We start from the raw sequence: 25,547 nt of genomic DNA, 5'->3' as shown, positions 1-25,547 counted from the left end.
GATTCACAGTTCGTTTACTGGATAATATTATTTACTCTAATTCTATGCCTAGTCAATGGTCTATCTACCAGCGCTTTAAACTATATATTGGACTGTCCTTGTTTCCTATTCTGTTCTGCCTGTACAGACCTCTATTCAGAGCAGTATCCACAGAACTTTCTCTTTGCACCTCGTCTATTCAGACTCTTATCTCTTAAGGCAGTATCCAAGAGGATTTTCTCTATTTTCTTTTCCCTGCCCATTCAGACCTTCGTTTCATACGAAGCGGTATCCACAGAGATTTTCTCTATTTTCCCTTTCCCTGCCCGTTCAGACCTTTGTTTCATACGAAGCGGTATCCACAGGAATTTTCTCTATGCAACTCGCCTATTCAGACCCTTATCTGTTAAGGCGGTATCCACAAGGATTTTCTCTATTTTCCCTTTCCCTGCCTGTTCAGACCTTCGTTCTATACGAAGCGGTATTCACAGGGACTTACCAACACCACGTGGAATTTTTCTTCACTTATTAGCTTATTTGTACTTACCCTCACTGCAGTGTTCTTGATCAATCCTCTGAGCCTCCTGTTAACCCCCAATTCTGCCAGATTCTTTGGACCGGAGAGGCCCTTCGGCAGTGGTTCCACACTTCTGAGACTCCAAGACCTCCCCAAAACCAACAGAATTCTTAGTCCAAATTGTCGCAAAAAGCGCTTACCTTTTGTTTGGGTGCACCCTTAATTCTGTTAGCCCTGTGGGGGTCCCTAGAGGACTGGGAAGTGTCCCCAATCTGCCGTTTCCTTTCCACGGCCGGTCCTGTCACGGTCGCCAATTTTGTTGTGGTTTCTCGTGCCCCACAGACGACCAGGAGACGCAGAAGATTCTTCAAGAAGTATTAAACTTTAATTTGCAAATCAAAGCTGAGACAGTCATTGAGCTAGTCTGATTGCCCACCGATCCTTGTACATAGCATTTTTTATAGCAATCTCCTGGATTAGTTGCATTAGCATATCCAATCGGCCTACAGTTGCGTATCACAAGTACATCCGCCACTATTGTTTCTACCCATTGACTTATTCATGTTCTAGTCTACATCTCTTAGCTAGCCTCTCATTAACACCCCATTATCTTCTACATTTTTAAGATTTCATTCTCCTACTAAATTGGATACATGCATAGCAAATAGCAAACTCAAAGCTGACTACATAGTTTTGGTTACACAGCAAACAATGCAACTTTTATACTCCAATACATCGAGGTGGTCTCCTGCTTGTACAAGACTAGACAGTCGCCTTGAGCTTCAATGCATCGTAGCTCGTGCTGCTGAAGTTCCTGCTCCTGTTAGGGCCGTTCATTCTCTGTAGTTTTGTGGCACTGATGTAGCTTTTTAACGTGGTATACTGCGTCCGGTGCTCCCGGTGCGGCCTTTTATATATTTCTGAGACCTGACGCAGACTGGGAGACCGTTTCGCTGAACACCTACGCTCTGTCCGCCAGTTTCTCTAACTTCCATTAATGCCCCTCCTCCCCTTCTTACCCCATCCCTGATATATTTATTTTTCCCCCTCCCCCTTTTTTTCTCTCTCTGCCCCTCACTCTGCCTGTTCTCCATCTCCCTCTGGTGCTCCCCTCCCCCTTTCTCCCTAGGCCTCCTGTCCCATGATCCTTTCCCTTCTCCAGCTCTGTATCACTTTTGCCAATCACCTTTCCGGCTCTTAGCTTCACCCCACCCCCTCCGGTCTTCTATCATTTCACATTTCCCCCTCCCCCTCCTACTTTCAAATTTCTTACTATCTTTTCTCTCAGTTAGTCCTGACGAAAGGTCTCAGCCCAAAACGTCGACAGTGCTTCTCCCTATAGATGCTGCCTGGCTTGCTGTGTTCCACCGGCATTTTGTGTGTGTTGCTAGCTTTTTAACATCATTGCTTCCCTTGGGAGAATGGCACCTCGGTTTACTGGGTTCCACTCTTGCCTTTTGCCCATTGCTGGTTGTGTCAGTGGGATCTGCCTGCCTTTCTAAACTTAATATTGGGATGGTGCATAGTTGTCCTTAGTACTCAGTCACTCTGGATGTGTTTTGATTTACAGAATTCCCCAGAGGTCGATGAAGAAGGTTACACTATCAGACCAGAGGTGACCAAGAATTATATCCTTGACTTTGTACATCTTTATCTGTCGCTCTTCTTCTCTGAGTTTCCCTGCTGCACCCAGCAGTGTTGCATGGAGACCTCAAAGTTTTCCCCCATTGCATCACTTTCCTGATTCCAAGATGTCTCCAGATAGGCACAAGCTTGTCTGCAGTTGTGGCCTTTAGCAACTTCTGTAATGTGGAGATTCAGTCTTGGAAGACTGGATTGGGACTGGAGATGGTGGCCGTCAGACTGAGTTGAGGCACGTAACAAAGTGCAAGTGAGTGGGACCCTACCTGAGTTCACACTGTGGAAAAGCTGGGGAAGACTCCTTTACTTTTGGTCAAGCTGAGAGATAACAAAACTATAATTCTGGAATTAATATCGAGCTGGCATTGAGTGATCCCTGGAGAATGATGGACAGGGTCTTTGAGCAGTCCTAAGCATGCAGTACCCTGGTCCCAATTACTCACTATCTTTTTAAAAACCCTGTGTTTATGTCCTGGAGCATTTTGTGGAGGTGTGGGGGCCAATGGTGGAAGAAGAAGTTGAGACCCAGTTAGAATTCAGTCCACAGTGACTCAGGTTTAGCTGAGACACAATTAGGCTATAAAGAGATGGGTGGGGAGGCCAATTTTGTAATAGACTCGGGTGGGATGTTTGTTTCAGCAAAGCCACAATCATGACCAGTTGATGGCACTCTCATCACTGTCCCCAATTGCCAATTCCATTTGGAATTCCTTGACCTCTCTGTACATGAGAAGGAACACAGGACCTGCTGTTCCAGTGACTCCGACTCTGATGATGATGAACCCCGACGGTTCCACGTGGAAATCAAACCAGTGACGATCAAGGACCAGAATGGTGACCCTGAGATTTCTGTGGAGCAACTGAAGGCATCGATAGGGAATATCGTCCTTTCCTCCAATCCAATGGTAAGTAGGACCTGCTATTACTTTGGATGGGTGTGGGTGGGGGTTGTGGAGGGGTGACCAGGGAGAGGGGCAAAGTCATGAGCAATGAGTTTTGCAGAGGGGAAGAGAGAATTGCTCATGTTAACAAGTCCTAAAGCGAACTTCATGTTCCAAGAGTCTTTACTACAAACAGAAGTAATGGGATGGTAGTCCCAAATTAGTGCAAGGAATACAGCTGAGGGGTGTCAGGACAAAATATCCTCAGTTGGCTGAGGATATGTCCATCCCAGATACTTCATGTCATAGAGCAGCTACAAGTCACATTGATGAGTCTGGAATTATGAATGGGCTAGACTGAGTAAGGACAACAGATTTCATTCCCTGAAGGACAGTAATGACCAGATGGTTTTTTTTTAAATGAATGTCTGGTACTCACATGGTCACTGCTACTTTTGAGTCAATGATTACCGAATTACTTAAGGGATTCAAACTGCAATCTGTGGAATAATTGTCCACCCCTTAACACCGGTAATTTAACCACTGTGCTAAGGGCTGTCAAGGCTGGAGGGTTTTTTTTGTTGGCATCATTGATCACTGAGATTTTAGGGGAGGAGCTATTGTTAACAAGGGCTCCAACAGACAAGGTTCTTATGGCTTGTTTAATACCCAGACTTGATAATCTCGTCTCTACTTTGCAGATCCTGACCAAAAGGAATTCTACCAGTGAGTATTGTCGATCTTCAAGAACTACTTTATCTCTAAGATTTAAGAATCAGCAGGAGCCTTGGAAAAGAGCAGGGAGGAAGATTAAATGGATAGCTTTATCAATAAGCCAGCACTGGTCCAATGGGCCAAGTGTCATCTCGTGTGCTGCAAGACTCTGTGTGAGCCTTGTGCTAGTGTGTGTTGAGATACCAGGTGAGACTGGTCCTGGTCATGTCTCGATATGAGCAGCAAAGGAGGTGTCCCTCATTTAAAAAAAAATTCACTATGTTCAATGTCCATTTCTGGCCTGGACTTCGTTCCAGTGATGGACTGGGTACAGATGCTTCTTAATGCATTGGTTTCAAACACGAGGGTGTTTCCTAAAGATGGAATCAGTCTGTTTGGATGTAGGTTTCTGCTGCATCCCTTGCCCACCCACCAGTGTTGGTTTTGTCTCTCACTCTCTCCTTGTTCCCCCACAGAACACACTATCCAACTGGCTCCACTTCCAGTTGATGGAAACACTGAGGAAATTAATGCCAGAGGTAAGGTAATCCCTTCGATGCTATGGAAGATGTGTGATCACCAGTTGCTTGTAACTCAGTGAAATGTTAGCCTTCTCTGTAATGCCACTTATCACAACCAGTCCCCAGAATTTAGTTTCAGCTAATAAACAGATTAGGTGCTAACTTTTCAAGACAATGTAATTTAACCAATTTCCTAATGCTGTGTTTTGTACAGTAGCTCTTTTTCACCTACTGGACTCCATCTACTCTCTTGTAATCTTTGAACAAGGCTTTCCTCATTTAAACAAGTGAATCATCTGAAATGATCTGGGGTAAATTGTCCAAAACACTCCATTCGAGAGCATTGATGGGTAGACTGTCATATCTCACCCTGCTATGGGTATTGCTCTCTGATTTGCTCTTTGACTTTGGTAACATTCTCCAGAACAAATCCCTCTGGTTTATTCAGTTGTCGTATAGCACTGAGCCTGCCCTCTCCATATCTTTGCTTTTCTTGTTCTTACTGTCTCAGGGCAATAGATTTGAACAGACTTTGATCTGTTTTCTGTGTCAGTTACAGATGTAGAGACAGCAGTGTACCAGTTTACTGCTCCAAGCTCAGAGCCCAACAGGTACGTAACGCCTTGGGATGTGCTAAAACTTGTTTGAAAGCAAAATATGGAGGGGTCCTTGGAATTGGTGACATTGGAGTCTTTCTAACCCCACCGTTCTCCTGCTACTTCTCCTTACCCATCCCCCCCTCCAACCCCCAAATTCCCTGTCCCTCTCTTTCTTCAATCTTTCAATCATTTAAAACAGTTCCTTCCCATGTCTAACTTCTGGAGGTTCAGCCTGCCATTTGTTCTGGAACTTCCTGATCTGTTTTACCTCAGATTTCCTTTTGTTGTTTCCTATCCTCAGCCGACCCGCCATCTTGCAAAATGGCATCAGCTTTCTGGATCCATTCTTTGGGGCATCAGCAGAACCCATGTTTGACAAGTCCAGTCTCCCAGGTAAATAACTTTGCTTCCTTGCTGGATCACATCTCCCAATCTATGGAGATTCTGAGATCTCATTTGCACCAGCTTAATTGAATTGACTTCACAAAGAAGCAATTCTCTGTGAAGAGAATTCACAAACAAACTAATATCTCTATAAGTCCTACTTCTTTCATAAAGTTAATGAAAATTTAATTGATGAGTTAAAAAGATTTGTCTTGTGTCTTTGCACCTGAGCCAGAAAAGATTGCAAGTTGATACCCTACCAGGAACGGTCCCAGTTGGTCACAGCTGGAGTGCTGGCTTACAATCCAGCAGGATCCTTGCATCAGTGGTTTTAGCAACTCTTCAGACTCGCACAACCTACGCCCACTGCCGAAGGGCTGCCAAGAGCTAAGGGTAGTCTCAACCATGGAAGGAGATTTATTTCACGGCCTATCACTCCTTCACCAAACCCCGTCAAGGTTGGAAGAGGCAGACTAGATGCAAACACTAAGGGGGTTTGCAGAAGACTTATCAGATTAGAATGGGGAAAGATCTAGTCAGCCTGCACTTGGAATATCGTGAGCAGTTTTGGGGCCCCTTGTCTAGAGAAAGGATGTGCTGGCATTGGAGAGGGACTACAGGAGTTCCACAAGAAAGATCCCAAGAATGAAAAGGATGGGCCTTTCCTCGTTGGAGTTTAGAAGAATGGGGGGGATCGCATTGAAACCTATCAATATTGAAAGGCCTGGGTAGCGTGAACTTGGAGAGGATGTTTCCCATAGCGGGGAGGTCTAGGACCAGAGGACACAGCCTCAATACAAGAGTTGTGGAGGAATTTCTTCAGTGAGAGGGTGGCAGATCTGTGGAATTCATTGCCAGAGAAAGCTGTTCAGGTCAAATCTTTGAGTATATTTAAAGCGGAGGTTGGTAGGTTCTTGATTAGTCAGGGTGTCAAAGGTTATGGGGAGAAGGCAGGAGAATGAGTTTGAGAGGGATAATAAATCAGCCAGGATGGAATGGTGGAAGACTGGATGGGCCAAATGGCCTAATTCTGCTCCTGTGTCTTACGGTCTTATGGAATTTGCATGTTATGCTCAAAATAAGGGACCTCTAAAGCCTTAAAATTTTGTACGGGAATTTGAGATGTGATATCATCTGTGATCAGTCAAGAAAGGGTTGCCAGATCTCATTCACTGGGTGAGCTAATAGGGGACAAACTTTCTTTTGTGTTGCACCTGAGGTCATCATTCATTGGCCATTTCTGATTGCCTGCGGTATGTGGCAGCATTCCCAGAGCTCCTGGACATAAACATAGCAGGAATACATTGAAAGTCAGGATAGTGTGCAGCGAGGAGAGGAACCTGCCACCGTACCACGTGCTTGTTGCCCGTGTCCCTGTGGTACAGATTGGAGGATTTTGGGGGAGGTGTGTTTTTTGGCAAGTCAATGCTGGGTACTTTTTCGATGGTATGCTGCCACAGTGGTGTTGGAGGGAAATGATGTTTTGGGTGGTAGGGAACTCGACTTGCATCTTGTTTTTAATTCCTGTTGCCTGTTCTCACTGAAGGTTTCTGCTCTCTTCTCCCAGCCCAGTGTAACCAAGTCGGTGCAAACCCGCTGTCTCTGAGCCCCCCATCGGGCTCCAGCGCTCTGGAGATGGTTGAAGATTCGGGTCTGGATTCCCCTTCTCTGCCGACTACCGAGGGCTCCTCACCATCTCCCGAGTCTAGGCCTTGGACCCCTCAGCCTGTCACGCCACCAGTCTCACTCCCGCTCAGCAAGACCTTCTCGCCGACCATCGATGACACTTTTCTTCACTCCACCAGCGGGCCCAAATCAGGTGACTGCGTCACCAGCGCGGACCTTCAGAACTCGGAGAAGAGCAGCCACGCCCCAGCGGACAGAGGGTGGTCACCTGTAGAGTCGCGGGTGGTAGCCGAACTCCCTGCCCTGGGCCTTCACGGTCTGGCCGCCAGCAATGCCACAGCTGCTACAGGTTTCGCATGATCTGCTTTGCTTTCTTATTACCTTGGTTAGAAAAACAAAACGGATCGTCTCCTCTAACAGTTTCACATCAACGATTCCCAGAGCAGCGATAATGTGGGCAAATACAGAGTAAATCTCCCTCTGCACTATCCCATCAAATGTCCCTAGGGCAGTGACAACGCATGTTAAGTAGAAAGTAAATCTTCCTCTGCAGTGTATTTACCAGCTCTATCACTGCCCCATGGGGATCTGATGGAGTAAATCTCCCTCTACAGTGTGTTAATTGCAAAATTATTCTGTGTCGGTCGAGTTTATCATCATGTACACAAATACATCTATGCACAGGTGTAACGAAAAACCTGCTTGCAGCAGCATCACAGGCAGAGATATTCAAGATTCAGGATGGCTTATTGTCGGTCTTCAGTACACGAGGGTAAAGGAGAATGAAATGGTCGTTACTCCGGGTCCGATCCAGAATAACAAAACGTAATAAGCATAAAGGGTAGAGTTTAAAAACAGAACACAATAAATATAAATATTAAAGCGATACTGCAAAACCCAATGTACAAGTGACCAAGTGTGGCCATCTATACACAGGCTGATTGTACGTGCATGAAATGACGCTAGGTGTGTGTGTAGTGATGGAGGGGTGGGTTAATGGGTGGAGGGGTAGATCAGCCTGATGGCTTGGGGGGAAGTAACTGTGTTTCAGTCTAGTGATCCTGGTGTGGATGCTGCAAAACCTCTTCCCTGATGGGACTGGGACAGACAGTCCATGAGCAGGGTCGGTGGGTGGGGGGGGGGGGGGGGTCACTCATGATATTGCTGACCTTTTGCTGACTCCTTTCAGTCTAAATGTCCTTGATGGCAGGCATCATATAAGCAGCATTCACAAGAGAAAAATAAATTAAACATAAATGATTGAAGTCCTTACAAGAAAGAACACAAGTAGAATGAAAAAAGCCCGTTATAGTATCATTTAGAAGCCGTGGGGTTGCTGAACTGTCATGATTGGGGTTGTGCTGGTTGGTTCGACAATTGACGGGAAGTAGCTGGTGGTGTGGGACCCGGTGTGGTGCTGATGTGTCTCATCGTGTCCTCAGGCCTGCCGAGTGTTCAAGCTGACGCCTCAGTGGGGAAAGTAGCTCTGGTACCTCTGCCTCGCCGCCACTCAAGAAAGAAACTTCTCCCCCTCCAGCTGGACACCACAGACGCGGTATGTAATAATCCTGCCGTTTAGTTCAAAAAACACAGCTCCAAGCAGAGAACCTCTTCCTTTTCATGGTAACCATCCTCGCAGTGTGCCTTCCCAACAGGATGAGTAAATCCTGTTGAACATTTACCTGCAGACATTTCTATACTGACGAGACACCACAGCACGGCCAATGACCATCAAGGTCCTATCACAGGAAATATCTACTGTGACTTCTCAAACTGTTTCAACTCGACTGTCCATTTCCCTCCATGAATGCTGCCCAACCTGCCGAGGTTCTCCAGTGCTCTGTGTGTTCTGCCTGTATAAATATACTTTTTGGACGTGTCAAGAATTGTTAGGATGAATAAAAGTTTCCTGCTTAATCAGTGAATCTCAATCCCTTATTTGCCACTTCACTAGACCCTCATTTTCACTTTTTTCCCACCCTCCACCCTATCAGTTCCCACTTCCGAGGAAAGAATCCATTTCTAGTTATTTTGACTTTCAGTCTAGTTGGTACCAGGTAGAGAATCATGTAAAGTGATGTTTTAACTTGAGAGAGATTAGCTTTATTTGTCACATCAACACCAAGCACCCAATGAAAAGTGTCACTTGTGTCAAATCAAATCAGTGAGGATTGTAAGTGTTGCCATGCTTTAATGCCAATATAGCATGCCCACAACTCATTAATCTTAACCGTACGTTTTCAATAGTTTCAATAATTTAATGTCAGAGAAATGTATACAAAATACATCCTGAAATTCTTCCTCTTTGCAAACTTCAACAAAAACAGAGAGGTGGAATATGGGAGGAAACTGGAGCACCTGGAGGAAACCTGCGCAATCGTGGGGAGATCGTACAAATTTCTTACAGGCAGTGGCATGAGTTGAACCCCGATCGGTAATCACTCATGGTGTAAAGCGATGTGTAACTGCTAAACCATCATTCTGCCCTTGTCGCTTGGTTTCACAGATCCAAATGCACTACCTTGAATTAGACTGTGGAGTTTTCACTAGGGCTCCAGACCCTGGATTAAACTCACAGTTATTGGACCATCATCACTTTGTTGTTTGCAAGAGCTGTCAACAAGTTGGCTAACTCATTTCTTACAGTTACTACACCTCAAAGTTACTTCAAGTCAAGTTTATTGTCATTTAACTATTACATGTATACCGTCAAGCGAGACAATGTTTCTCCAAACAAGGGTGTAAAGCGCGGTAGTACACATTACACACAATAATTTATGGAAGTAAGGATAAAGTCTACAAATTAATCACTTACAAAAACTAAAGTGCATAAATTAAATATTGTCAGGTACAGAACAGATTAACCGGTGACACTTTGAATGTGGTATGGCAGGGAGTTCAGAAGCCTAATGGCCTGAGGGAAGAAAGTGTTTCCTATCCTGACCATTCTTGTTCTTATGCATCAGAGTCTCCTGTCTGATGGTAGAAAGTCAAAAGAGGATGTTGGATGGATGGGTGGGATCCTTAATAATACTAAGGGACCTGGTAAATGTGCCCAGTGGATGGTAGGGAGACCCCTGTGATCCTCTCAGCCGATCTCACAGACCTTTATAGGGACTTCCGGTCTGATGCTCAGCTGCTCCCATACCAGATGGAGATGCATTTTGTCATTGGCTGAAAGGCACTTTAGGATGTCATTATCATGTGAGAGTTGCTATAGAAATGCATATTCGTTCACCTTGTATTTTGGAAACCTTCATGTGCAAATTCATTCTGAGAAGTGCTGGGATGGGAGATTTACCCATTGATGTCTTGTATTCTACAGTCTAGGTGCATCAGTCCTTTGACGACGACACCCCAGAGCCCTTCAGCAGCTGTCTCAAGCTTGGTTGACGAAGCAACAACAACACATACCTCCCGAAGTCGAGCTGCTACGCCTGCCTCGGGTGCGTGTCCCTGGTTTGTCGCTGTCAGAAAATTCAATTGGGAAAGCACCATGATATTGAAGCTTGGGAGCTCTGACCCACTGGGCTCAGCGCACCCAGCTGAGGGTCAGGTTGCTGACACTGCATGTACTCCTAAGGGTGCTGTCTTTCCCATGAGATGTCAAACAACTTTCCAATGCCACCAGTCTGGGGAAGGGAATTCTGCCAATGTCTTGCCATTTAATGTTTCTACCTCTGTGTATGCCACTGAAATAGATAATCTCATTGAGGCACAGTTTACGTTATCAGGAGCTTACTGCCTGTGAATTGGATGTCTCACTTCCTACATCGCAAACAGATTTCAGGGACTGTAAAAACAACAGGGGAATCTTAAGATCATGAAAAATGTCAGGGAATTACTAGATATTTCTTTTACTGTTTTTACTGTATTTATTAGATGGGGAAAACAATGATCTGTTGCTTTTGTTACCTCCAACTTCTGACCAAAAGGAAGGAAATTTATTGCTGATCATCCTGAGAAATTCTGTCACTGTTTTGGGAAGAAAGCAGCGACTGAACCATCCAGAATTGGTATCACCAAGCACCGATAAATGCCATTGCAGATCCATAATTGTACAGCACGCAGCAGAAAGGAAGGTCGAGGGCTGTTTAACTGGATGATAGATGGGAATGTCACTGTGTGGCCGTGCCTGCAAAAGGTTTAATTGTGAAACGTTTGGTAGTTTGTATGATTGATGATGGCTTTAGAATTCTTTGTGCATTGTTTTTTGGCTTGAAGATGACCCCTTTGTTTTACCTTCGCTGTTTAGGCATCTCCCGAGGACCCAGCCCAGTGACGTTCGGCTGCCAGGATGCTCTGCCAGTTGCAGCTGCCTTTACAGAATGTATTGATGCTTATTTCAAGGGTGGAGACTTCACAAAGTAAGTGTCGGTACAAGCAAAGACTGCTTGAGGTCACTGGGACCGAGGACTTGCTTGAGTTTAGTCTAGTAAGGGCTTTATTTTTCTTTAAAACCAATAATTACTTCTTAGCTGTGTGTCAGTGGATGGTGCTCTTGCTGGGATTCTGAATCTAAGCCTTCATTGAAAGGCTTGGGCCCCAATCTGGGCCTACACTTTCAGCACTGATACTAAAAGGGTCCTGTCTTGTCAGAGGTGCTATCTTTAGGAAAAGCTATTAAACTGACATTTTTGTCTAGGTGGATGTAAAAGATATGAGTAAATTCTATGACTATATCCTTTGCAGTGTGGGGGGGGGGGGGTGACGTTTTAGAAGAACGTACGTGTACAGCATGGAGTTAGCATCAGGCGTTACAGTGCCAGCGTTCGGAAGATCAGGGTTCAATTCCCGCTGCTGTCTGTAAGGAGTTTGTACATTCTTCCCATGACTGCATGGATTTCTCCAGTTTTCCCCCAACATTTCCAATAAAATGTACAGGTTGGGGTCAGTAAGTTGTGGGCATGATATGTTGGCGTTGGAAGCTTGGTGACATGCGAGCTACCCCAACACATCCTGGCTGCGATCACTGACGCAAGCAATGTATTTCACTCTATACTTTGAAGTTCATGTGACAAATAAAGCTAATTTTATCTTAAGGTTGCTTCTTTCATGTCTAGCAGAGGCATAGAGGTAGACACCAGACACAAAGACAGGGATGTACCGTAGCCTGTTATGGAGGGACCTATTGATGGGGCTACAATCTCAATAACTTTGATACAACCAAAAATAAAGTATCCTAAAGTGCTTCACAGGAAAGCAATGAAAGAAAAGCATTTGATCACTTAATCATCGTCCAAAGGGTCTTGGCTCGAAACATCGACTGTATTCTTTTCCATAGATGCTACCTGTCCTGCTGAGTTCCTTTAGCTTTTCTTGTTTGTTGCTTGGATTTCCAGTATCTGCAGATTTTCTCTTATTTGTAATCAAAGTCAGAAAGGACAATTTTAATGGAGGAAAAAAGTACAGAGGAATGTGTTTACTGGGGGCATTTTAGAGGTGAGGGCAGGCAGCAGTAAGCAGGCCAGTGATTAGAGCGATGGCAGTCTAGTATTAGAGGAGCTGAGAGATGAAGTGCTGAAGGGCTGGCGGGTTTGATGAGAAAGTAAGGATACAGGTACCATAGATCCAGAAGGAAGGGTGAGAATTTTAAGAATTTTACAGGACAAAGTTAACGGTTGATGAGGGAACAAGCTCAACGTGAATCGAGACAGAGTTTTAAATAAACTGCCAATTATTAAATGTTAGTTGAGCCTGCTGATAACAAAATGAAGGGTTTGGATTTGGGGAGCGGAGTTGAAGCTGGAGAAGTCTAGAGAGTAAATCCTTTCCATCTCCTGAACTTCAGAACCAAGTGCAATTGTTTGACTCTGTGCGTTCTCTGGTGGGATTGTTGACGTTGCTGTCTTCCACAGTGTTATCGTAAAGTTGACCGGAGATGTCACCATGTCCTTTCCCGCCGGAATAGTGCGGATTTTCAGTGGGAATCCATCCCCTGCTGTCATCAGCTTCAGGCTTTTGAATGCCAACCGGATCAGCCAGTTTCTGCCCCACATCCAGCTTCTGTACAGGTGAGAACTGGGGGCAGGTTGATTGGATTCATGACTGCAGCCCTATAAACTTCATCTTTGTAAACGCTAAAGCTGTCCAAGCCGGCAGAGGTATAGCTCATGAAACTTGGAACTGTGGTGGAGATTTGGGTATCCAAGTTTACAACATCCTAAAAAGTAATGACCTGCAATAAATGTGGTTAGACTTAGACACTGTACACAGGTATTGTCTCCATATAATAGAACGATGTTATACCAAGACAAGTTTATAGAAATCGCAATGTTGATTATCATGAAGAAATTGTAATTTTGATACTAGTTTCAGGAGGGAGTGAATGGCCTGAAGATCTTTTCTGTAGAAGAGGGAATGCTGAGGTTTCATCTTGATAGAGCTTTCTAAGTCTGAAACATTTTGATAGAATAGATATTTTTTGTTGATAGAACTAGAACCAGTAATCTAGTGAATTCATTAAAATCAGCGATTTTAAAAGAAATTTCTTTCTCTAGAAAATGGTGAGAGCACGAAACACATTTTCACAGGGAACTGTTAAGATGAAAAGCAATGCAGTATTTTAAGGGAAAACTGGATAATCACATGAAAGGGAAAGGAATGGAGAGAATCGGTGATATGGTGCAAGGGAGACTGAACAATGAACAGTAACGGACTGCTTGAGCCAAAAAGTCTGTTTCAATCGAAAGGGAATCTGAAATGTTGGCCTTATCTCAAGGGCTTTGAATGGCAGGAAGAGGAACTTTTAACAGTCACACAGAGCTCTGAATGGACGCCTCTGAGAGCACTGACATGCAGTTCTGTCCTCCACATTTTGGGGTGACGAGAATGAGCTCAAAGGTGTACAGTGCAGGTTTATCAGAACAACAATAAAATGGTAAAATTTAGAGTGCATTGCGCAGACCTGGCTCCCTTCCCTTGAATTGGAAGACTTTAAGGAGCAATCCGGAGCAAACCGGTGGAATTTATAATTTGAGTCAGGACTTTTGGAGTTGATGATAGAGGCTATTTCTTTAACCAAAAGGCAGTGGAAATCTAAAACATGTCCCAAAGTTTATTGTGGCTGGGGGCGTGGGTCAATTGACTCTTTTAGGATTAAAAGTCTCAACGTCCAATATTATTCCTGAAAGGGACAATTAAAATAGAATTTTTAGGATTTATGTTGGACGTTGAGCTGGTAGAGGAAATGTCGCTGCTCGGAATTCAGCAGTAGAGGATCCATTCTACAAATTAATTTAAAATGAGCTTGAGGAGCTAAAGTGCCTCTTCCTGCAAATAAGTCAGAATGTATTCTGCAGGAAACAAAGAGGACAAGATAGAATCCACTTTGAATATTGGGGAGAGGGTATCCTCAGATACGGCAGGCAGATCTATCACTAGGGCTTGCTGTATTGGAGATGAGGAAGTGCTTTACTCAGTGAGGAATGGAAACAGCATAATGAGGTGTCAAGAGTTCACAGCAGGGAAGATTGGTGGCTTAATTTCGGCAATGATGGGGGTCTCCTGTAAGGTAGTGGTCTCTGTTCCATCTTGTCTGCAGTCTGATTCTTGTCTCTGTGCAGTGATCTCTCGCAGAGTGACTCTTACGTGAAAGATTTCTGGTTGAACATGCCTGCCCTCACAGTGCAGCTACAGAAACAGGCCTCGGAGAACCCAAACGCTTCCTACTACAACATTAGTCTCCTCAAGTACCAGGTACAGAGAAAGAAAAAGTACTGCAGCAACATCCGTTGGAACATCATCCAATGTTTCAAAACAATCACACATGTAATAAGCAGCCTTCCTGAAGCACAAGGCAGTCCTGTTCAAATAGAATGGTTTAGCAGGCTTGAGGGACGGTAATTATGGGCACACCATCATCTTAGTCATGTCCAATAAATTTTTACTTCCATGAGGATGTCATTGACAAAGAAGGGCTATGGTAATTGGGGGAAGGAAGAGGGGATAGGAGGAAGAAGAGTTGTTGGAGGGAGGGACAGTTTAGAAGGTTAGAGGAGACAGGAAAGGTCAAGGGGAGATAGAATCGTGAGTGGGGGAGAGAGGGATGAGGAGCGGAGTGAAAGTGGGGGACGGTGTGGGGAATCGGTATTAACGTGATGGATGCCACAGCGATTGGGAGGGTTGTGGTCTTGGTTTACCTCTCAGTGATGCCCTCCTCGTGCACGCCCCACAGGTTTCGGCAGCCGACTGCCCAGCCGTCCCCCTGAGGGTTGCCGCTCGTTGGAAGTGCGAGCCCGCTCGCACGGAGGTCGTGATGGATTACGAATACGCCGGGGAGAGCACAGCCTTGGGGCTGAGCAACTTGCACGCTCTGATGCCGCTGGAAGGAACGATCCGAAATATCCAGTCCCATCCCCCTGCTGCCTGGTGAGGGCCCCAGATCAACAACTCTTCGGGTGGGACCTCAGTGGCTGTTGCTTTTGGTAGTGCATATACCTGTGCTGTTTGAGAAGCAGATCAAGCCCCTCACTCCTTTAGCTTCCCCCTCTGAGGGCATTTAATCTGTGCTTGCCCTCCACTAATCCCACCTACAGATAGCAATGCAACTCTTGCAACTATGAGGACTTCACCACAAACACTGACATCCAGTTACACAATACCTACAGCGAGTGAAGCTTCACCAACAATTAACTAACAAACCTTGACGTTGTAACCATCTAAAGTAGCATCAGATTACACAATTGAAGGTTTGTTGTAGGAGTGAGTTTTAACGAGTATTTTAAAGGTAGGGTTGAAGAGGTATGGGACAGAATGCAAGAGCTTGGGGCTCCGCTATTTGAAGGCACGGTTCCAGTGATAGAGCTTTTAACCCCGTGGGTCTTCATAAGTTGACATCCTGCTTTTCTTTTTGAAGGAATTCAAAACAGAAGCGACTTCGATGGAAGCTTCCAGATATCAATGCCCTGTCTGAAACTGAAGGTAACAGACCTTGCAACTTGGGAGGAAAAACCATATTGGTTTGGGACTGTGTATTAAAACCTCTGCCTTGTTCCTTTCCTAGGGATATATGGGAGGGGTTAAAATATGGCAAAGAGAGAGATGGTTTTGGAACATTACAAGAATTCAGGAACATGAGTTAACACTGAAATGTGTTTCCAAGGTGACAGATCAACAAAGATGTTATTGGAACAGGTGAAAGGGGCAGAATGGCCTCCTCCTGCTCCTGTTTCTTGTCTTTTGTTTGAAAACAACAGTCTTCCTACAGCGCACACCTCCATTGCAGAGTTGGTGGATTGAACCTGCGATCAGAACTCAAAGGGACTTTGGGTGAATCCAGCAATTCCATTTACGTGGGGCAATTCAGAGATCAGGGCTATCCACCTTGATCAGGTCCTGAATCCTTCTGGAGACTAACCCCAAAATATAAAGAGAAAATGCCAGAAATACTCAAGGACAGGGAGCACCTGAGAAGAAAGAGGAACAGGTTTTAGTAGCTTCTCCATTTCTGCTGTTCAGCCTGCTGAATACTTCTAACAGATTCAATTCCTTCTGGTAATTGGTAACTGTTCTATTTTTGTCACATGTACTGAGATACAATGAAAAGCTTTTGCCTGTGGGCCATTCAGACAGATCATACAATACACAAATACATATGTCGTACAAAAGGAAAAATAAGCAGAATACTGAATGTAATATTACAGTGACAAAGCCATGATGAGGTAGATTGAGAAATCAAAAGTTCATCTTCATATAAAAGGTCTGTTCAAGAGTCTGGTCTCTCTGAGACTGGTGGTATGTATGTTAAAGTTTCTGTATATTCTGCCAGATGAGGTGCGGTGGGGGGGCTGTTACTGGTGGAGAAAAGAGATGAAAAGGTCATGACCCAGATGGGAGGGGTCCCTGATTTTGTTGCCTGCTTTCCCAGGGTGGTAGGACGTGTAGGCAGATCCACTGGAGGGAAGGCTCTCCACATCCAGCGTGAGACTTTGGCCACGTGGCTCTGTCACTGTCTGACTTGCCGCTCTGTTGGGCTTCTGCAGGAAAAGGCTCACTGTGTGCCAGCTGGGAGGTCTCTGACGGTCCAAACAAACCCTCGCCCTTGGCACTGCAGTTTACGAGCGAGGGCAGCACCATGTCGGGTGCTGATATCCGTCTTGTGGGCAACGGGTACAGACTCTCGCTGGTCAAGAAGAAGCTAGTTACAGGTAAGCAGATATTCAGTCTGAGGAACTGAAGCATTATCTGTGTGGCTGAGAGCTATAAATCTAGATCTCTACTCTGTCTCAAGTGAGGGATGAGGTCTCACCTACAATGTCTCCTGTCAAGACCCTACGCTGATGTCAGTCATTGGAAATTCAGTAAATCTCCATTCCTTCACTGTACCTTGTCACAAGATGTTCACAGAATGGTTATAGTGTAGGAAGAGGCCATTCAGTCTGTTAAGTCCATACCGACTCTGTGTAAACAATCCAGATAGATGCATTCCAATGTCTTTTCCATAGCACCTTGCAAATTCTTTTCTTTCATCTACGTATCCAGCTTACTTTTCAACACGACAAATTGAATAAACATTCACAATTACCCCAGACTACTGTTCCCTGTGTTGGTTTTTAACAAGGACATTTCCTCACGATAGTCCTTGTTCTCTTGCCAATCGTCATTGTGTTCTCAGGTTTTTGGCCCTTTCACCAATGTGAACAGTCTCTATCAGCTGTCTGGACACTTCTTGATTTTAAATGACCTCCATCAGCTCCTTTCATACCTCTTCTGTTCCTAGGAAAGTAACCCCAGCTTCTCCAGTTTATCAGTATAATTAAAATTATTAAAACCATTTTTATAACTTTTTTCCACCCTTTCCGAAGCCTTCATGTCTTTTCTACAGTGTGACACTCAGAAGTGGACACATTATTCCAGCTGTGACCAACTCACAACTTTGTTGCTCTTACACCCTTTTGTCCCTATAAAGCTGAAGTTCCGGCATGTCTGTCTTAGCCGCGTTACACAACCTGCCCTGCCATTTTCATCCATGTGTACCACCAGGTATCACCGTTCTTGCAACTATAATTTATGTTCTGATTTATCTTCCTCTCTAGGCAAATACTTTGCAGGGTGCTAGTGCAGCGTTCTTCACTGGTCACGTACCCATGTGTAGATACACCGTGTGTCCGTCTGGGAGTGGTGTGCAGGATCTGTTTGAGAGACTCTACAGTTTCCAGTGGTCAGGAATTTCACTCATCGGCCAGTGGACTCCATGACTTCATTACCAATTCTCCAATCTTTATCTCAGAAGGTATCTCCATTCCAGGAAAATGCTGAACAAAATTTCATCATGCTTCCCCAAGACTTTGAATTTTTGTGATTGTATTTAAAGTTGCTCATCCATTGGTCTCAAACTCTTGCCCCAGAAAACTGGCAAACGCTATGAGACAGAATCAAGAAATGCTCAGATTCACTGTCTGAACATAATTTTCAACCTTTCCCCCTACTCGCTCTTCTCTCCCCTGCTGTCACCCAGACTCTGAAATAACCCGTTGCTGAGTACGCTGGATTCTACAGTTGGGAGAGTCCCTGCATTTCTTTTACTGGAGCACAATGGAATATCGGGGATTTGGTTTATTTCATCAGTAGTCTGGAGCTGAATGCTTTGTGGTGCAAACCATGCTGCCGATCATGATACCAGCCTGTTCTGAAGTGAATGAGAGACCCCTTTCACTCCCTGCCACCTGTGTTCTCATGTTCCCAGGGAGAGTTCATTCCACCTGAATAACGACTTGAAGGATTCCAAACTCTTTGACTTCAGAGTTAGAGGACAAAGGGTGCTAGCGTAATATTTTCAAACACTGAATTACAATATCTGAAACTACCAACAAACTCCCGTGATAAGTTTTCACGTTTCATATGTTTTATTTTGAGAATTCTGGATCTTTAACTGGATGTTGGTTATGTGGGACATTTAATTTTAATTTTTAATGACGGGAGATTCCAGGACACCTGGAAAGCTGACATCTTTATTCTTTACAGAATCATTGACCACAGAAAGTTTAGTTTGTCAGGACGGAGTCCGATTGTATCTGAACTGCAGTCTTATTGGCAGTGTTTGCTAGGTTTTAATCAGCGTGATGTTTTAGCATTGAATTGTGGTGCCCACACAATGGGAGTTTAAAATTGGCAAGGCTGGTGCTAACTGGAATTCAGGTAGTCTCTAGGTAATTTGTGTGCCGGTGCTGGGCAGCAAGAAATTCTACAAACACACTCGAAAGTCCCTGGTCTGTCCAGCTTCAATAAGAATTCTCTAATTAGTCCTTACCCACAGCCACAGTAAGTGGATTTCTGCTTTTTTTGGAGAGATGTTTAGAGGGGATGTGACGCCTCCTGTTGGTTGAAGACCCCACCTGCAATTCATTGCTTCAGCTTATGCATAATAAATAGATGGTCTTGGGCCAAATCAGTGAGTTTATATCTATACCATAGTGAGGGCTGGCATCCTAGGAAGAGGAGCAGACTCACACCCCACAGACAGCATTGTGGGGTCCTGTGCCCTCAGTGATAGTCACACCATGGACGAGGGCTGGCACTAGATGAAATTTATTTTACTGAACTGTCTCCTGGCTGTGTTCTGAACTGCTCTCTCTATCTGCTCACTGTGAATGGGAAGCGTTTAGAAGATTCTGACTCTGACTTGCAGATTTGGTGCTTTATGTAAGATGAATAATTCTAACTGTTCCTAGAGGTGTCCCGTATTTGTTATTAGGATTACTTTTGAGGTTCCTTCAGTAAGAAAAGGAAAGAGTTCTGGCTGATAGTTAAACTAAATGGCTCCAGCTATGGGGCAGATAGAAATTAAGCTTGAAGGGCGATTGGGATTCATTGAGGCAGGGGTGGGAAGTCAGGAAATAAAACAATCCTGACTCCCAACGCTCAGGAACGTTTCTCCCAGACTGAGGTCTGTGCTGGTGCTAAAGCTGCCCAACTACAGGGGCAGCTTTCCTCATGGTGCCTTCTACACTTGCTTCCCACCGTTGCTCCACAGAACATTTCCCCGCTTCCTCGCAGCCAATCAGATGTTAAACTGGCTCTTCATGGCCTGAATGGCAGTCTACTTCTCCCATTTTGTGTCTCAATTGCAATATTTGTCTGTGAGATAATTAAAGAGATATATTCTTTTTTTTTGCTTATACTGTATATAGCATTCATGTGGATTAAACTTCCAGAGCTATCTGAGACATTGGCTACTGTGGACATTAACAGAGGCTGTTTGGGTGGTGTGGGCCAAAGCCTGCTGTATCATTGGCCTGAACTCTGTCACTAGGCCTCTAACAGTTCAGTGGAAACTTGGTCTCTTCCAGACTAAGTGGTCTCCCACTGTCCTTGCTTAGAACTGGAGGTGCCCACCTCTCTCCAGAACGACTGTTGCCGATTTGTTCTGGGCCTGGAGGGCGATGTTCCCGCTGCTCTCCTCCTTTCCTATTAAACAATGATTTGAGATGATCCTGGATTTTATCTCTAAGTTCCTACTCTGACCACTATAACGATTGGGTGCTTTATTTTTATTTGACATATGTTTTGTGCTGTTATTATTTAAACTGAGTTATGATCTCCAATCTGGGACCACATTGTTTTCACATTCCTTGCATTGATCCATTCTCCAGAGACGCCCCCACCTAGCTAATTCGAAAACAAAATGTTTTTTTTTGCTTATCCGATCACATTCTCCATTTTTTGGCCAGTGGACTTCCTAATTTATGACGTTCGAAAGGAGGGAGAAAAGTTTTATATTTCATTGTCCTTGTCACTTCTCTCGGTAGCAGTTATGAGCTACTGTCCCAGAGATTGTCAATGCTCAGTAGGCATGAAGAATGTATAAATTTTTTTGCACTATGTTCTTGTCTGAAATCACTAGAACCACCCAGGAGGGAGTTGCTGGTTGGGCTTTGTTGCACTGTTTTTTGGATTTTGTTGTGTTGTGTGTAAAGCACTTGTTTGAGAATAGTTATACAAACACGTACACTTTAAGCATGCTCCCGCATGTTTCCCTGATGCCTAGTGAGTAAGAGGAGAGATTTGCATAATTGGATAATTTGGGATGTTTTACTCAATTGAGATTTTAGCCTCGTGCTGACTGTACAATGGGGATCTTGAAGGTCTGATTTAATTGCCAATGTCTCACCTTTTCCAATCATTGCCTGCTCCAGAAAGTTCAAAAAATTGCAATTATAATTGGATAAAATTATACCAAATGGGTCGGGATGTGCTACAATACAATACCACTCTACAGATTAATCCCAGCCATAGTCCAGGAGCTGACTAAATGGGGTTAGTGAGCGAAATGAAGGATCATTTGGTGCCATGCTTGGGAGGTGTCCACTTTCTAAACAGGTGTAACAAACTTCTGCACCCCCACTCTCCTTGTCCTTTACTATCAAGCACTTTGATCTTAAAAAGGTAATTTTATTCAAAGTGTTTTCTTTCCAACTTACACCATGGAAGAAAAGTAAAATTAACTTTCTAAGATCTCATCAAAAACTTGAAAATCTGAGAAAACATTGTGAATGTATCCAGGGAATCCATAGTGTTAAGTAAGTTTCCCCTTGACTGACTGTATCAGATAGTCTGGAAACTTAGATATTATTGATGATATTATGAACTGTACATATACATAGATTAGCTAGGGATTCTTTTTCAGAATGAGCCTTTACTTGGTTGCATTTGTTTTTCTTCTTGCTTCTAACACTATGACACCTGCCAGAGGCCCGAGAGTTCCGGATGGGTCAAGGGCTCTAAATTTGAGATGCTGAAGGAGCTCAAGAGGTCTGTTCATTGATTTGTATTTACCTGAATGTTGATGGTGTTTGCTATTCTGAGGTGACATTCGCATTGTACACTGAACCAAGCAATAAAAATGACTCCAAACCAACTTCTGAAACTGTTTTGTCTTCTACGGAGGGGATGGGAGAGCTAAGGAGAGAGACCCAATGAAGCATCAAGGACTTTGTATAGACCCAATAGGCCATTCAGCCCATTGGATCTATTTTGTCTAGTCCACATGCAAATTCCCACCAAGTGGACCACAACCTTGTCCTTTGGTTTGGAGGCTTGCATTCCTCAATGACCCAGAGAGCTATGTCAGACTTGCGGGACTGTGGTTTGGCTCTTAATTGGATCACTGATGCCAAACAGGTCAAAGGGTGGAGGCCAGACTAAGAGTGGTCCACCGGTCCTCCAGGTTCAAGGGTTCAGCTCAAGGCTAACAACCCTGACTGCTGAAACAAAATTATTATGGAAACAGCAATGAAGAATCCTTCTACATCTGAGTGTGACGGTATTCCTGAGTCTCCACCCAGGACTTGAGTGACTGACAGTAGTGAAAACTGAGTGGAAGTTACTGACACAATGAAGGAAGCCCTGAACGCCACCAAGAATGGAGGACCTCCATTACTGCTCTAAGTGCCAGTGATGTAATGGGCAGTAAGTTGTGCAAATTTCAAAATTGAGGTATATTTGCTATCAACTAGACATGATGGAGAGGAATAATCTATAGGAAGGATGTAGGAGAAGTTTGTCACGATGCTGCCTGGATCAGAGAGAGGAGGTGATATCACAAGAGGTTGCAGAAGCTAGGTTTGGTATCTCCGGAGGGATGTGGCTAAGGAGAGACATGATATACATTTTTAAGTTTATCACAGCCACGCAGTAGACAGCTAGTGTCTTTCGCCCAGGGAAATATCTAATACTAGAAGGTAGGCATTTAAGGCAAGTTCAAAGGAGGCGTGCGTGCAGGGCATGTTTTACACAGAGTGCTGGATATCTGGGATGTGGTGCCAGGGGCAGCACTGGAGGCATACAATGTGGAAGTATTCGAGGCTCATGGATGAACACATGCATGTGCAGAGAATGGAGGAATGTGGACCACGTGCAGGCAGAAGGATCTGAGTTGATTGGGCATCATTAGTTCAGCACAACATTGTGGGCAAAAGTGCCTGTTCTTTATTAACAACAAAAAGCATAGAGTTTCGTATTGTGTGAAAGAGAGAGAGAGAGAGATGAACTTGAGTGGACTACACCTGCTCTTTTTCTGCTTTCTGTGAGGATTCCATTCTCTTTCTGTTAGCACCACTGACATGTATTTGTGTGTGTTTTTTTAAACCATAGTTGTTGGGTCTCTCACCATTTCTCCTATGTGCTTCAGTTTTGCCCGCAACCAAAACTTGCAATAAGATCCCACCAAAAGACACATTTTCACCTCTTCTCCCACTTTGGAAGTCTGACCAGACCATTACCTTTGTGACTATTCCAAAGATAGATAAAGATTAGCTTCATTTGTCACGTGTACATCGAAACATACAGTGAAATGCATCGTTTCCGTCAGTGACCAACGCGGTCTGAGGATATGCTAGTGTCAGCATGGCATGCCCTCAGCTTACTAACCCGAACCTGCACATCCTTGGAATGTGGGAGGAAACCAGAGCACCGCTCCTCACAGACTGCAGCAGAATCAGAACATATAACAGCATGGGAACAGGCCATTCAGCCCACAATGCTGTGCCAAACCAGCTAGAAAACAAATCAAAAACACCCAAATCCCTCCTACCTACTCAATGCCCATATCCCTCCATCTTCCTTTCATCCATGTGCCTATCCAAACGTCTCTTACCAAGCCTCTAATGTATTTGCTTCGACCACCATACCAGACAGCACATTCCAGGCGTCCACCACTGAGTAAAAAACTTACCCCTCACATCCCCCTTGAACCTACACCCCCCCACTCTCACCTTCAATGCATGCCCTCTGGGAAACAGATACCCCCCCGTCCACTCTATCTATGCCTCATAATCTTATAAACCTCTATCAGCTCTGCCCTCAGCCTCTGCTGCTCCAAAGAAAACAACACGTTTGTCCAGCCTCTCATGATAGCACATGCCCTCTAAACCAGGCAGCATCCTGGTGAACCTCTTCTGCACCCTCTCCAAAGCCTCAACATCCTCCTTATAGTTTGCTGTATCCAAAACTGTATGCAGTACACCAGATGTGGCCTAACCAGAGTGTTATAAAGTTGCAGCATACCCTCTTGACTTTTGAACTCAAGGCCTGGACTAATAAAAGCAAGCATTCCATGAGATTTCTGAACCACCCTATTAACCTGTGTAGCCACTGTCATGGAGCTATGAACTTGCACCCCAAGATCTCTGCTCAGCAGCACTGTTAAGGGTCTTGCCCTTAGCAGTGTACAGTCTCCTTGCATTTGCCCTGCTGTGGTGCAACACCTCTCATTTATCTGGGTTAAACTCCATCTGCCATTTCTCTGCCCATATCTGCAACTGAATCTACATTGTGCTGTATTCTTTGCCAATCTTCTACACCATCCACATCTCCAGCAATCTTGGTATCATCTGCAAACTTACTAACTAACCTATCTACATTTTCATCCAGGTCATTTGCATATATACATCACAAATCGCAGAAGTCCCAGTGCATATCCGTGTGGAACACCACTAATTACAGACCTCCAGCTCAAATAAGTGCCTTAAACCACTACCCTCTGTCTTCTATGCGCAGGCCAGTTCTGAATCCAAACAGCCAATTCGCCACAGACCCCATGTATCTCAATCTTCTGGATTAGCCTCCCATGAGGAATTTTGTCAGATGCCTTACTGAAATCCATGTAGACCACATTCATTGCCCTCCCTTCATCAATCTTTCTCATCACCTTGTCAAAAACCTCAGTCAAATTGATGGGGCATGAACTGCCACGCATAAAGCCATGCTGGCTCTCCCTAATTAAGCCATTAGTTCCAAATGCTCCTATATCCTATCCCAAAGAATTTTCTCCAGCTATTTCCCTACAACTGATGTGAGACTCACTGATCTATAGTTCTCAAGATTTTCCCTTGTTCCATTCTTAAATAAAGATACAACATTAGCCACTCACCAGTCCTCTGGGACCTCATCTGTGGCTAGAAAGGACACATAGATAGAGGTCAAGGTCCCAGCAATCTCGTCACTTGCCTCCTTCAATAACCTGGGGTTAAATCCCATCAAGCCCTGGGGATTTATCCACCTTAATATTCATTAGGAAGCCCAACACTTTCTCCTCCTTGACCTCTATAACCATCTTAACATATTTAAGATGTCCAGTACTGATGATCTGGACCTCCATATCCTTTACCTGGGTAAATACTGAAGCAAAGTACTCATTAAGTACCTCACTCACATTCTCCGCATTCAAGCAAATGTTTCCCTTCCCCCCTTTATCCTTGAGTCCCACCTTCTCCCAAGGTATTCTCTTGCTCTTGGTGTATAAAATGCTTTGGGATTCACCTTAATCCTACTCACCAAGGACTTTTCATGGCCCTTCCTTGCTTTCCTAATTCATTTCTTCAGTTCTTTTCTGGCTACTTTATCCTGCTCATGTGCTTCATTTGATCTGAACTTTTGAAGCTATGCATACTGCTCCTTTTTCTTCTCGACTAAATCCATCACCTCTCTGGACATCCAAGGTTCTCTTATCTTTCCATCCCCGTCCTTCCTTCCTAACAGAAACATACCATTCCTGTACTCTCTGCAGGAAATTGAACCCCAATCTTCTGATCAGTGGCACTGTAAACTGCTACATTAACCACTACACAGCATGCATCCCTGTCTGATTTTTTCATTTCTACAAGCCACTCCTCTTCTCTCAGCACGTTCCTGTGCAACCATGGAAGATGCAACACCTGCCCTTTTGCCTCTCCCCTTCCCAGCATCC

At 44.4% G+C, this 25,547-nt stretch overlaps 1 protein-coding gene across 2 annotated transcripts in view; it reads left to right on the top strand.

The window, feature by feature from the left end:
- LOC140739883 (F-BAR domain only protein 2-like) overlaps positions 1–21,719 on the top strand; it is an 83,096-nt gene extending 61,377 nt beyond the window's left edge. For both annotated transcript variants that reach the window (XM_073068513.1, XM_073068512.1), the window contains 16 exons: positions 2,067–2,126; positions 2,866–3,042; positions 3,720–3,744; positions 4,209–4,271; positions 4,813–4,864; positions 5,154–5,245; positions 6,804–7,211; positions 8,305–8,417; positions 10,188–10,308; positions 11,118–11,229; positions 12,721–12,876; positions 14,428–14,560; positions 15,039–15,232; positions 15,720–15,784; positions 16,846–17,010; positions 17,899–21,719. In XM_073068513.1, coding sequence (XP_072924614.1) covers positions 2,067–2,126; positions 2,866–3,042; positions 3,720–3,744; positions 4,209–4,271; positions 4,813–4,864; positions 5,154–5,245; positions 6,804–7,211; positions 8,305–8,417; positions 10,188–10,308; positions 11,118–11,229; positions 12,721–12,876; positions 14,428–14,560; positions 15,039–15,232; positions 15,720–15,784; positions 16,846–17,010; positions 17,899–17,921 — 1,959 coding nt within the window. In that variant the 3' untranslated portion in view covers positions 17,922–21,719. The remainder of the gene's footprint in view (positions 1–2,066; positions 2,127–2,865; positions 3,043–3,719; positions 3,745–4,208; positions 4,272–4,812; positions 4,865–5,153; positions 5,246–6,803; positions 7,212–8,304; positions 8,418–10,187; positions 10,309–11,117; positions 11,230–12,720; positions 12,877–14,427; positions 14,561–15,038; positions 15,233–15,719; positions 15,785–16,845; positions 17,011–17,898) is intronic.
- The last annotated feature ends 3,828 nt before the right edge of the window (positions 21,720–25,547 follow it).

The sequence above is a fragment of the Hemitrygon akajei genome, chromosome 16 (genome assembly GCF_048418815.1).
Source record: "Hemitrygon akajei chromosome 16, sHemAka1.3, whole genome shotgun sequence".
Lineage (NCBI taxonomy): Eukaryota > Metazoa > Chordata > Chondrichthyes > Myliobatiformes > Dasyatidae > Hemitrygon > Hemitrygon akajei.
The sequence above is the reverse complement of the archived record's forward strand: the minus strand, read 5'-3'. Positions and strand labels throughout refer to the sequence as shown.